Source organism: Diospyros lotus, chromosome 13, assembly GCF_014633365.1.
Source record: "Diospyros lotus cultivar Yz01 chromosome 13, ASM1463336v1, whole genome shotgun sequence".
Lineage (NCBI taxonomy): Eukaryota > Viridiplantae > Streptophyta > Magnoliopsida > Ericales > Ebenaceae > Diospyros > Diospyros lotus.
The window spans coordinates 3,048,930-3,062,134 of NC_068350.1; the positions used below are offsets into that span (position 1 = coordinate 3,048,930).

Below are 13,205 nucleotides of genomic sequence, written 5' to 3' on the forward strand. Positions count from 1 at the left end.
ATGTGCTTATTGTGGACAATGTCTATATTTGTCTCTTACCCTTGGCTTATTTTCTCTTTCAATCTTCTTTACTTTTTAAGATTTTTAATTTAGACAATTATTTGTATGGTGTTTAGTTAAATTTAATTTGTTATTTTATTTTATTAAATATTTAATATTATGTTAAATGATTAAATTAATATATATAATAATTTAAAATTTGATAAATTTATGTTAAAAAATATATTTATAAAATTATAAATAAATATATTAATATATTTATGAATAAATTTATTCGTAAACTTCTAATTAAGTATATTTACTAGCCTTTAATTAAATATGTTAGTGAGATTTAATAAGTTAAAATTTATTGAATTCATACTTAACTTATTTATAAATTAAATTCAAATTCAATTCATTTATTTTATTTTAAAGAACAAACTCAAAAAAACTTAATATTGGCCAGATTAATCCCATTTAAAGAGCCATGGGTTGGTAAATAAATAGCTGTGCATGTGAGAGTGGGTGAGGAAAGATATGGGGAGAAGTACAAGTGAGATATCATGTTATATATATTGGAATTTAAGTAATTATTATTAGTAGTGGTAGTAGTAATATATGGAGTGGAATTGAAGAATGGAATAAAAAGCTTGTCTTCACCAGAGGAAGCGACCAAGAGGAAGAAGAAGAAGAAGAAGAGCACACCTACCGCCACACTGTATACATATATATATATATATATATTGAAGGTACACCTCACTAAAGCATGTGCTGACATGTTTGGCTCTGGCATTAGCCACCAACCTCCCTCCGACCTCCCCCACCGACTTGCCCCAGTGCGTCTACAGAGTACACGGTGTAGAATTCTTCTTGCAATGAATGCCATTGCCCAGAGAGAGATGGAACATCACTCCACTGCTAAAGTTACCTTGAAAAGATCACCACCCGTGAGGGTTCCACCGCCTTGAGGAAAGGCGTAGCAGAGTTCTCGAATCTCACGCGCCTCCGGAGCGTGATTTGGCGGTCCAGCCCGTGGTAAACGGTCAACGCTGAGATCCCGGGAGCGTAGCGTAGTGTTTGAATTCAGAGCGGCGTTGACCTCCATCAAGGAAGGGATGGGAAAAATCAACGGCTGTGGATGCAAGTGGCAAGTTTAAAAAAAAAAAAAAAGAGGGTTGCGAAGCGTGGGATCAAAGCTCCCCTCCCTCCATTTTATTTTGTGCATGGACAGCTGGACTCTCACCAGCTTGTGCATGGAATTGGAAAGTGAAGTGAGCTTTCTTTACTTACTTAATTATTACTTAATAACAAATCTCAAAATTATTATTAATAAGAAGTAGAATGAATGGTGGCCGCCCGCCAGTCCAACCGACGAAGGCCGGGGCAAGGCGTCAGCAGCCACCTTCCACTTCGTTTTCACATTCATGTAACGGAAGCTCTCTGCTTCATTGCTCCAGACAGTCGATTAAATGCATGACACATCTCTCGCTAGAACAAGCATTCAATTCCGGTTCTGCCCGAGAGGATCTCTGCTTTTGCAAGGAATTTAAAATTGAAGGCTACTTACTACTCTGTTTGAGACTTCGTGTTCCCGCAATATCTTCCCCAGAAAATGGAGATTTTCCGGCTAAATTTGCTGTTTTTCTTGCTTTCTCTCCTCGCTTTCCATGTCCTTCTTCCGGCTTCGACCGCCCAATTATCTGCCCCCGAAACCAGAATCCTTTTTCAGCTCCGGCAAATGCTCGAATACCCGCAAGGTCTTCAGGGATGGAATAACTGGACCAACTTCTGCTACTTGCCGCCGTCGCCCTCGCTGGCGGTCGTCTGCTCGGAAAATCACATTACTCAGTTAACCGTCGCCGGAGACAGAGTTTTCCAAAAACTGTCCGACAGATTCTCCATTGACTCGTTTTTCACTGTTTTGACGAAGCTCTCCAGGTTGGAAACGTTGTCTCTTGTTTCGTTAGGAATTTGGGGCCCGTTGCCGGAGAAGATCAGCCGCCTCAGGTCGCTTCAGGTTCTCAACATCAGCTCGAACTTCATTACCGGCGAGATTCCGGCGTCCATCGATGGGATGAAGAATCTCCGGAGGCTCGTTCTCGCCGGTAACTCGTTCAATGGAAGTGTTCCAGATCTCGCCGGATTACAATCTCTTCAAGAGCTGGACATCAAGAACAACTCTCTCAGATCTCCAATTCCGCCATGGATCAAAGATTTGAATCTTCTTCAACGATTCGACGCCTCTCTAAACAAGCTCGTCGGCCCGATTCCACCTTCTTTGTTTTCTCTGCCGTCAATTCAGTTTCTCAACCTCGCCGGCAACCAGCTCAGCGGCGCTCTTCCGTCAAATCTTTCTTGCGGTTCCAATCTCCGTTTTGTTGACGTTTCCCGGAACCTCTTGATCGGAAATTTGTCTGGCTGCATCGGATCAAGCTCGAAGAACAGGACGGTGCTCAGCTCCTGGAACTGTCTCGCCAGCGGAGGCTCCAGATATCAGCACCCGTACAGATACTGCCGGAAAGAAGCGTTGGCCGTTATGCCTCCGATTATTGATAAAAAATCGGGGAAATCCGCCATGAAAGTTGGATTGATTCTGGGAATTGTAGGGGGAATAACTGGGGCTGCCGGAGCTACTGGAATTCTGATTTTGGCGGTTCTCAGAAGAGCCGGAAGAAGCCATGCTAATGGCTTGAAAACCGACAGCTTTGCGTTCGAGAAAACCTCTGTTAGGAGCTCGCCTGTCGTCAATGGAAGTAAGGCCTTTAGGTCTCGAGTTTAAGTTTTAACGCACTGGGTATTTGGACGTGATGTTTCCAAAATCCATGTGTATAAACATATCAAGCTTTAATCGCAATGTCGTGATTACTATAACTAACTAATTTCATCGATGTTCATAGGAAATGTTCCCCAGATCTTGAGATCGCCGGCATTAGGTCTGCCGCAGTATCATGTCTACACATTGGAGGAGATGGAAGATGCAACAAACTACTTTGACCCATCAAATTTGGTGGGAGAAGAATCTCATGGACAGGTGAATGAAATTTCTGTTTCAATTGTTTTTGCTGTTCTCAGAAAACAGAAAACTGAAAACTCTGTCAAACGACCTTTTAACAGTTCTGAAAACATTGAGCTTGCTAGTGACTGGTTAATGGCTTGCAGCTCTACAGGGGGTGGCTTAGAGATGGGTCAACGGTGATGGTGAAGTGTGTGAAGATGAAGCAGAAGTATACGCATCAGAGCTTGCAGCAGCACATGGAGGTGGTATCAAAGCTGAGGCATAGGCATTTGGTCAGTGTTCTGGGGCACTGTATTGAGACAAAACAGGACCACCCCAACACAGCCAACACTGTGTTCATTGTGCTTGAACATGTCTCAAATGGGTCTCTCAGGGATCTCCTCACTGGTAAATTCAGATTAAAATGAGAATTCAAGTCCCGGTTTCTTAACTTGACTTCGATTTAAGTAATGTGTAGTTAATGCTGTTTGGAACTTGACCCAGTTAAAAATTTACCTAAACTCACATTGATCTCAACTCGTTTAACCAAAATGGGACGGATGGCATCGATTGGGTAGGGCAGGGATCCTATTAGTGTTAGAAGAACTAAAGCACTGCTTGGTTTGGCAGATTGGAGGAGGAGGGAGTATCTCAAATGGCCACAGAGAATGGGGATTGCCATTGGCATTACCAGGGGAATCCAGTTCTTGCACACTGGGATCGTGCCAGGAATATTTGGCAACGATTTGAAGATTGAGAACATACTCTTGGATGAGAGTCTTGCAGCAAAAATCAGCAGCTATAACATCTCCTTCCAATCAAAGGTGGGAGATAATGAAGCACCAATATTTCATAATTATCTCATTCAAAGCATATTTCTCGCATATATTCTGCTAAACTTGTTTACAATTTGGCAACTTTTAGGCAGGTTCTGAGAGCCCTTTCAATGGACCAGATGCTTCCAAACGGGTTCACAGGTAATTTGCAACTTCATCTTCTAATATGGGATGTCAATCTAACTCGAGAAACCAGAGGCTTTCCACCTAACCCTAACCCTAACTCAAGAATTTGAGCCTCTAACCCGGCCTCAACCCTAACAAGACCGATCCAACCCCAACCTAACTCACGAACTCGAGTCATTAACCCTAATAAGATCGATGGGGAAGTACATTATACTGGATGGAGTAAGTTATATATGTAAGTTCTTGTTCAAGTAAGTTGGGGAATAACCGTCCAAGCATTTAATTTATCCGATGCAGCAATGGGAACCCAGAAGAGAATGACATTTATCAACTGGGTGTCATCCTGCTTGAGGTAATTACTGGTAAATCGATCACATCGGCTAGCGAATTGGATAAGGTCAAGCTTCAGGTATGGATAAACATTCAACCTTGTCTATTTCAGACCCTCCTTTCTCAATAACATCTGTTTAGCATTCATTCATGGCAATGCTTCAACTATTAGGGTTCTAACTTGGCAGGTTGAAAGAAGCTTAGCCGAGTCACCAACACGATTACGAGAGGAAATAGATCGGGCCATCTGGGGGACATTTGCTCATGAATCCCTAAAAACAGCGATTGGAATCACCATGAAATGCCTCAGCAAGGACGCAACCTCAAGGCCAAACATAGGAGATGTCCTTTGGCACTTGCAGTATTCAATTCAAGTACAGGAGGATTGGACTAGCAGTGGGAATCTGAGTACAAAACTGTAGTGCCTGTGCCCCCACCTAACTTGTAAAGTATTACAACCTGCTTGCTGTTCATGGTCATTGTTAGGAACATTCCTACCAAACCTCTTGGCTGGTCAGTGACTCTATTATGTAAAGTGTGTTGTTGCCCATATTGAATATGGTTATCTACCATGCATGTGCTGCCTGGATTAGGGTGTTACATCAACAATAATAAGATATCTCAGTCTTCATTCTGCTATGTGAATGGAATATGTGAATTTTGACTTGCTTATAATTATTTAAAATTTAAAATTTATGTTGCTTGATCGAACACATTTTATGTTGATTGTCACCATCTAATGCAATTCTTCTATTTTTACCAGATTTAGAACTCACTGTACATTTTTTGAAAATTTTATTAAAATCACATAATAAATATAAATGATTCTGTTATGTTGTCTAACACAACTTATAAGGGGTGAGGTCCCACGTCCCCTTCTCATTTTATTCGTGTCGGACAATATAAGAGCTGCTCGATATGGATAACAAAACAAAATCGTAAATATAAATACCACAAAGAAGTATAGTGTCACATTGTTCAAATTTTATTTTGTTACAAACTTATATCCTAAAAACAATTGCCACTAAATCACATGTGGCCCTACCAAGTGACACCTTATCCTGGTTTTGAACGAATTTTACTTACTTCTGTGTGTTCCATTATAATATAGATGCCGAATGGGTTGCCAAAATCAATTTGTGTGTGTTCCGTTGTAATATAGATGCCAAGTGACCCCTTTTATCATAGTTTCGATATCCCATTCAATATGAAATAAAGCAACAAGTTTAAAATACTCTCACCAAAGTGAGATTGCATAAAATTTAAAAGGGGTAAAATCTTATATAATCCCACCTTAATAAATTAAATACCTAATATGCCCAACAAATCCAACCATTATATCTCTTCTTCCCACCACCTCCACCGCCCATCGCGGCGGCGAACATCCCTCCTACGGCCACTGCCGCCATCTCCTCTTCTACTTTCAATTTTTGTTTAAAAGTTGGGTTCCTCAAATCAGATCAACCAACAGCCGCTAGAAGGCGACACTGCCTGCATTGCTGCTAGGGTGGGTGGAGGAGAGATGGAAAAACTGTGAGCAGATTTGGATGTTTTAAGCAAAGCTGAAGAAGACGATCAGTAAACCAAAGGAAAGCATTTTAGTTTTATCCATTTCACATTTGAATGCTCACATCTGATGTTAACCGGAAACCCATTAGCATAACAGAAAATGAAGAACAAACAGGTCCCAATTCCCAAAGCAACTGAAAAAAAGCCTGATAAGATATATCACCAATGAAAATGTAAGCAAGCATAAGATATAATCCAAAGTTCAGGAGTCTGCAACGTATCGTTTTAAGATTTTATATTACTATAACAGGCCATTAAACCATCCTTTGAGGAATTCCAATATCACTCTATCGGGGCAGTCAGTCAGCTGTCCAGCTCTGCTCAACAATCTCTCTTACTCTCCTGTTGTACTCGCGCTTGTTCTCACTGAACATTCGTGCTGCTTCTGAATTGGCCGGGGAATTCGGGTTTGGATCACAGAGCAAAGACTGCAAATAGAAATCCATGGTTAAATATTCCGTGTTAATAATGGTGGACATGCAGGAGAGGTGAAAGCAATTCTAAGTACAGTTCTCATGATCAAGTGAGGTGTGATGGAGGAATATCAGATGATTTAAAAGAAATCTTACATAGACAAAGCGATGGCATTAAGAACATGGTTTTTTTAACCTTAAAATTGATCTTTACTCATCCTGGGTGAAACTCATTTGAGCAATATAGACACAGATTGAAAAACTTCTAATGGATCCACTTCGAAGTTTCAGCTACCTTTCTACAGTTGCTTCCTTTCTTTCTCAGATGCATTTATTTAATCAATTAACCTGATCTAATTTAAAACTCCCAGTGATACAGCAATATACCTTGGAAGGGAAGTCCATAGAACAATATACCTCAATGCACAAGGCTCCCCACTTTGCGAGGGTTAGGGGGTTGTTTTTGTATAGAGCCTTACCCTTGATTTGCAAAGAGGCTGTTTCAAACCCATAACTTTTCATTCATAAAAGAGCAACATTACCAGTACTAACAATCTGAATATGGCAACAAACATCTCTGATTTTGTGGCAGAAAGCAACCAACAAGTCAGCTCGTATATGCATAAACAGAATATAAAAATTAAAAGTATCTCCATGTTCTAATTGATTGGAACAATCAAAACCCAAGCAACATCTAGTGAGATATGTAAAGACAGCTATACTCATTAAAAAAGAAAGCCCCAAGAAAAAAGGAGCTAAGGATGAAGAGAAGAGCCCTGTTTGGTTGTGATTTCAGTACTTCTATTTTCTTTGTTTTTGTTGGTTCAGAAGTAGGGACAATCAATGAAAATTTTGAAATATGAGGAATACTCCCTATTCTTTTATCAAAATTTTTAAGGGTACACGTTGTATTTTATCCAGAAAACAATAGTTTGCAAACTTTAATTTCCAAGTCACAAAAACTCTATTTTGCTGTTGCCTACTTTAGAAATGACAGGGAACTCTTCTCATTAAAAAAAATAGCAATAAAAAAGATAATAATTTACAAAAGATTATTGAAAAGATTTTCCCTAAAATTAGAACCCCCGCAAAAAATTAACAAATAGAAATAACAATTTCTCATTTCCCCAGCATTTATAACCACTAGAAGTAGCCAAACAGCTCTTTTACATAGCCTAAGAACATGAAATGAAGTCCACATTGTAAATTTGAAAAGGAGGCCAAAACACAAACGAGAAAGCTCTGTCAATATCACTGCAGGTTCACTATTCATAATGGGAGGAGTAAATACAACCAAGGAGTTCAAATCCAAGACTCCTTTAGCAAAACTGCCCATGCACAAGCTTCCTATGGTTTGATGTTCCTGGTCTACAAACAAAATTCATGCTAACTCGAACCCTCATTCCAAGGCCCAATCCCACTAGGGATATAGAAAAATAAAATAGAAGGAAAGATAACGAACGAAAGACAGCTAAAGGTGAGAGAAAAAAAGAGATGGAGATGAGAAACCTATTTTCCATCAATAGTCAAACTCCAAGTTCAAATCACAAAAGCAAGAACTGTTAAATACTCCCGCACCTGGATAGAAGTAAGTATCGCAGCTACATCATAAATAGGGCTCCACTGATTTTGTAGGATATCTAGACAAATGCTTCCATCTGCATAAACTATCAAAGATACAAGCAAACGAAAAATGAGGATATAATGCCTGAATTAATCAGTACAATCACTTCTCAGCATATAGACCCAATACATTAAAGAACAAACAAGTATTGGGAAGAAATGGTAATAATAGTAAACAGAGGACTCTTAACACTATGGTAATGCAGGCAGACTTCACGTCACCTCCAGTAATTTTCTTTTAGTAATTTATATCCAGTAACAAGGTGTTTTTCTCCATTTTGTCATTAGATGAGTGAATGTTATATTCAGCAATTAAAATTTCCATTCCTTTCACAACCATTCTTATCATTATCAATCAACAATTTGGTAAACAGTATTAACACATCATCTTTGGACTTAAAATGTCAAAGTAATCCCAGTATTTATCAGAACGGACCAATTTTGGCCAGGAAGAATACTAGTATGTATAACAGCATGTTGACAAAAAAGATCCATAGCAACATAAAATCTATACTTAGTCCCTGACTATGCATAGTTTGTAGAGACCAATGGACAACTCTGTCGCCACGAACTCAAAATAAGAAGGCTAAACATATGGTCAAGAAACTGAAATACTGGTGGTGTTATATAAAAACGTAACAAATACAATTTTAAAGTTAATTCTTAACTTGATAGTATATATAGAAAAATGATTCTGCACTTCAGACTTACTATTTGGATGGAACATCCGAGAAACAAACCGCACTGTTGGTGGCTTATTTGGATAATCCTCAGTAAATTGAAGAGTCAATTTGAATGTACCTAATCAATGTTAAATGTTAGATGTTATAAAACAAATAAAATATAAAAGGAAAGATTAGCACAAAAATCATAAACAAAAAGCAAACATGAATAGAATAATAGAAGTCATTTGGAGCAATATTTTAATAAGAATGTAGAATAATAATAGGCAAACACAAATACCACCTTCAATGAAACTAAAAGACATTAAAAAAAATTTGGGACTATTGCTAATAACAAGGCATACAAAGAGCAGCTAGCACAGATCCCTACTGCAGGGCATGGAAACAACACAACCTCAGCACCACATAAGGACAGACTTTTTTGGGGAACATTGAATATTAACCCATCATTGTGACCCAAATCAATTAGCATGACTAATTGCTACTGCCTGTGGGAAGTCTACTAAAAATTGGCCACTCGCATGCATGTGCAAGTCAGCTTGGTCTCGACATTGGTTAAGTGGAACCCTAACACTATTCCTGCTCAGGGAGCCCTTGCACACATGGCATCTCAACCAAGTCATTATTGCAGTTTTCAAGTCACCTGCTGCAGCAACTTTTTCATGAGGCAGCATTTTGCCACTGTATCCTGGTTACAGTTGAGTGGGTGTTCAACTGCAATACCTTCTCCCCCCTTTTGTGAAGATAAATGTTATTGGGCCCACTGAGCCAACCAACCCTTTCAACGTCAGAATAAAATGTCTTCTTTTTGCAAATGCTCAACAGTACATATTATTGAGGAAGAAGCAAAGAACTATTTCCTGCAAGACTATTTGGTGGTCTTGCAGGTCCATGGTCAAAGCTTAAGCAAGGAGTACATTCTGAAACACCCAAAATCTTATCTGACAACCTCCCAGAAGAGATAGAACCTGAAATCAAATGAAGATAAGCTTCAAAAATCAAAATGAGCAATCTGATGAAGTTGCGCACAAAGATTGGATCAACCTCAGGCTGACAACTGGCATTGAAGAATTTGCACACGCTTCAGAAGGAATAGTCAACACATAAATAAGGGAATTCTGAAAAAGACACAATAGCGCTTTCCCAAAAGCCAAAAGCACGTATTAGTACTTTGCAAATTCCCCTTTACATCTTTCTTGTCGGTTCAGTCTCCCTACCGCTTTCCCACCATTAGGTTCAATAATTCTAAAACAACAACATCTCAAGCCTTAATCCAAGTACTTCTAGTGACGAATAATGTCCAAAGGCAACTTTGTTACTCCAAGAAGGTCTAGTAATACTACCCTTAAGGAATGTCATTATTTAAATAACTCAGGAAAAGGAAATCATACATTCTTAGCAAGTTGTACATCTTAATAATAAAACGGCCTATTTAGATCAATCCATATAAACAATAACTAGATAGAATATGAACAAAGAGGAATGGCATTGAACTACACTCATGATGACAAAATACTAAGATTTAATGTCATATCATTTGTTTCCTAAATTTAATGAGAATACTATCAATTAATCTTATCACTTAACAGTCATCAAATTGAATAAACAAATAGATGAATAAAAATTAATTATACACATTCATAAATCTATATTCTTCAATTAAAAGAAGAAATGATACTACCTCCATCCCACGGGGTGTCATCAGGGCTGCAGTTCAAACAAAAAATGCATTAGAATGTATGCTTATGATACAAAACTATAAATTGTAAGAATGAAGAGGTTGCTGAGTACTGAAAATAGAAAATTGCAAACAGAATTGCATGTCTCAAAACTAACCCAAATATAACTGCATTCCAAAGCATTATATTGTTGTCTTGGGGAGCACCACTGATGCCAGCAGGGGGGTCCTGCTGCAATCTCTTAAAATCCCTCATCAATCTCTTGCGCGCAGGAGTTGACATCCTCACCACCTACAAATTTGACCATAAGCCAACCAACAGTATCAGTTTACCACAATTTCTAGCATGCAAAAAGTGGCTGTAACAAACAACATATCAAGCTTTAATCCAACCAGATGGGGTTGGATCCAAAAAAGTTCATTGCTCACACAAATAAGGTAAAGTAACTGTGCAAACTTCAATCCATACAAAGGTTTCAACAGACAGTGAAAGTCAAGGTAAACCACTCGCCTTCCTAGCTAAGGTTGAGCAATTTCTTGCCCATGAGCACTTGAATTTTACAATTTTGGCAGCCCCTCGTACTTCAGTTTACTCTACAAGGGCGGTCTAAGGAATTTCAGTGTTTTAGAACTTGAGAAAACAAGAAGGTAAAGAGAGGGGCAGAGTTAAAAGCTTTCCTTGTTTCTCGTTTGGTCTCAAGGTGGAAATCGAGAAGAAATAAATCGGAAAAAACAAGAGGGAAGATGTCCCCTTCCTCAGTTTCTACGTTCACCACAATTCCCCTCCCAATCACTTCTTCTTCCTTTTTGATTCTCTTCCAGAAGTCACAAACAGAGCCTAAGAAGACCTTACTTATACACTTATATGCATATCCACACCTCTGAGGATAAAAAGGGAAAAATGTTCCCTCCAGATCCACCCATTAAGTTCGGTTATCAATCCAACATCGATCTCAACTACTGACTGAAATCTCAAAATTAGGGTTCCGCAACCTCACAGCCCAATAAACGCCTTCTAACAGATAAAAAGGAAAGAAAAGCAACGCAAATCAGATCAATTATCTGAACGGCAAAAGAATAAATCACCTCGGAAGTAAAAACCCGTCTCTTACTTGTGAGCAAAGGCGGCGAGTATCAGCTTTGAATGTCGGAGACGCTGCGAGTATCAGCAAAAGGAATGCTCGGATTGCAAGATAAAGAAAGAAAAGAAAGATAGAGAGGGAATTAGAGAAAGAACGTCACGGCGATCGATTTTGATCAATCGGAGGTTGGAGCGATAGCTGGATATGAGCTGCTCCTGCCTCTGCTTCTTTCCTTCTATGGCTTCTTCTGCCAAGTTGCCCGTCACATTATACGCGGCATTCTCAATCACCGGCCCCACTGGAAGGGCACATGCGGCTGCAATGCAAAGCGCCAGCGGCTTCGAGGTCGGCTCCGTCTCGCTGGTATTTCTCAGGAGCTTATAAGCTTAGTCAAATATTTATTTAATTATAAGTTTGTGTATGCCTTCTTTTAAAATAAGAGTAAATTTCATAAATTATTCTAAAATTTTACTTAAATTACATTCCTTACCTTATATTTTTTAAGATTGACATCCATCTATTTCATTCATGTTGAGCTAAGTTTTTAATTGGTAAATTTATGTTTACTTTTAGTATTGTAAATTTAATTGATAAATTAAAATTATTAATTTTGATAATTTAATTTCAAATTCTCGCAAAAAAATTATTATAAGGTATGAATAAATTATATTAATTTTTAGTACATTTATATTACTATATTATTTTTTATTTTTTTAAATAAATTTGAACAAATTTTTCTGGCTCCTCTCCTGTTCAGGTTTCTTCCATATTGCTAGTCTTGCCCCATCACAATGCACATGATGGGGAAGATTGATCATTCCATGTGGTTGGTAATCTGTCACTGCATATTGGTGACATGACAATAAAGAAAGAAAGGAAAAGGGAAGTAAAATAGTAAAAAAAATATTAAATATAAGAATAAAATGATATTTAGTTTATTAATATGAAGTGAAATTAATGTCATTTTTAAAAATATATGAGTAATAAGTACAAAAATTTCAGGTGTGATTTGCCAAAATTTACTTTAAAAATAATATATTTTTTATTATTTAATTTTTTGTCATATTATTTATATTATTTAAAATATAAAAACATACTAAAGATTACATTTGGTTGGGTTGTGGTTTGCAATTTGAACTTTCAAATCTATTAATTTGTTAGATAATTATTGAAAAATATTTATATTTGAGTCCACCACTCTAGATTTTAACCAATAAATTCTAAATATTTGAAATTATACCTAACAAGATTACATAACTATCAACATAATTAGCCACTATCTCTCTTGTCTTTTCGGGGACTATTTTTTATCTTATCATACTATCCACCTAGTCTCATTGTTAGATATCAATTTTGTCACACTTTATTCTCCATCCTCTATACTTGTCGCTAGCCACGTCCCTTGTCTCGTCATTAATTGTTTCTTGTCTTACAATACATAGAGGTAGATCTAGGGGAGGGCTGGACTGAACTTCAGTTTATGCCTGCCTTAACTCAAATCGATGTAAATTATTATTATTATTTTTTTAGTTTTTGAATTGTCAACTTATATTTTTTTTAATCAATCCATGTTCCTCAAGCTCCAATTCAAATACATCGCCTCAAATCAAGTCAATAATTTGGTCTAAAAAGTTTTTAAAATTAACCCAATACCCAAATCTTTCTCAATTCAAAGATGCTGCCCCGAACCAAGATGTGTTCTAAATTCCTAGATCTACCTTTCACCATACCAGTCATCCAATCTCATTACCAACTACCATCTCTGTCAACAGTCATAAAGCAACATAACAGGTGCCCTCCAGTTAAGGGGGCATGGGCCCCATGTGTAGAGGTGGACTGTCAATCTCTCACCCATTGTAAATCATAACCCATTTTCTTCTCCATTATTTAC

At 37.9% G+C, this 13,205-nt stretch overlaps 2 protein-coding genes across 4 annotated transcripts; one reads left to right on the forward strand and one right to left on the reverse strand.

Annotated features, from left to right (window-relative positions):
• Nucleotides 1-1,297: 1,297 nt before the first annotated feature.
• On the forward strand, nucleotides 1,298-4,939 carry LOC127788498 (probable LRR receptor-like serine/threonine-protein kinase At1g14390). 2 transcript variants are annotated; one of them, XR_008020409.1, is made up of 7 exons: nucleotides 1,298-2,732; nucleotides 2,877-3,010; nucleotides 3,139-3,382; nucleotides 3,605-3,798; nucleotides 3,903-3,951; nucleotides 4,234-4,345; nucleotides 4,455-4,601. XR_008020409.1 is itself a non-coding variant. In XM_052316844.1 (7 exons), exons 1-7 carry the CDS (start codon nucleotides 1,592-1,594, stop codon nucleotides 4,686-4,688), a joined length of 2,112 nt encoding a protein of 703 aa, XP_052172804.1. In that variant the 5' UTR covers nucleotides 1,299-1,591; the 3' UTR covers nucleotides 4,689-4,939. The 2 variants fall into 2 exon arrangements, 1 of the variants encoding a protein (XP_052172804.1); XM_052316844.1 differs by having other exon boundaries at nucleotides 1,299-2,732; nucleotides 3,899-3,951; nucleotides 4,455-4,939.
• A 1,031-nt stretch (nucleotides 4,940-5,970) lies between these two features.
• On the reverse strand, nucleotides 5,971-11,619 carry LOC127789043 (ubiquitin-conjugating enzyme E2 2). Of its 2 annotated transcripts, none has more exons than XM_052317794.1 (6): nucleotides 11,345-11,619; nucleotides 10,391-10,524; nucleotides 10,236-10,261; nucleotides 8,583-8,672; nucleotides 7,827-7,915; nucleotides 5,971-6,263 (listed from the first exon to the last, which is right to left on the reverse strand). In XM_052317794.1, the coding sequence occupies exons 2-6, from the start codon at nucleotides 10,513-10,515 to the stop codon at nucleotides 6,135-6,137; spliced, it is 459 nt and encodes a 152-aa protein (XP_052173754.1). In that variant the 5' UTR covers nucleotides 10,516-10,524; nucleotides 11,345-11,619; the 3' UTR covers nucleotides 5,971-6,134. The 2 variants fall into 2 exon arrangements, with proteins under 2 accessions (XP_052173754.1, XP_052173753.1); XM_052317793.1 differs by having other exon boundaries at nucleotides 11,319-11,618.
• Nucleotides 11,620-13,205: the final 1,586 nt, after the last annotated feature.

Coding starts and splice junctions, on each gene's coding strand:
- LOC127788498 (XM_052316844.1), top strand. CDS start 1,592: ATGGAGATTTTCCGGCTAAATTTGCTGTTTTTCTTGCTTTCTCTCCTC. Junction 3,799..3,898: donor ACATCTCCTTCCAATCAAAG/GTGGGAGATAAT, acceptor GGCAACTTTTAG/GCAGGTTCTGAGAGCCCTTT. Junction 3,952..4,233: donor GCTTCCAAACGGGTTCACAG/GTAATTTGCAAC, acceptor TATCCGATGCAG/CAATGGGAACCCAGAAGAGA.
- LOC127789043 (XM_052317794.1), bottom strand. CDS start 10,515: ATGTCAACTCCTGCGCGCAAGAGATTGATGAGGGATTTTAAGAGATTG. Junction 10,262..10,390: donor TGGAATGCAGTTATATTTGG/GTTAGTTTTGAG, acceptor TTTGAACTGCAG/CCCTGATGACACCCCGTGGG. Junction 8,673..10,235: donor TGACACCCCGTGGGATGGAG/GTAGTATCATTT, acceptor AACATTGATTAG/GTACATTCAAATTGACTCTT.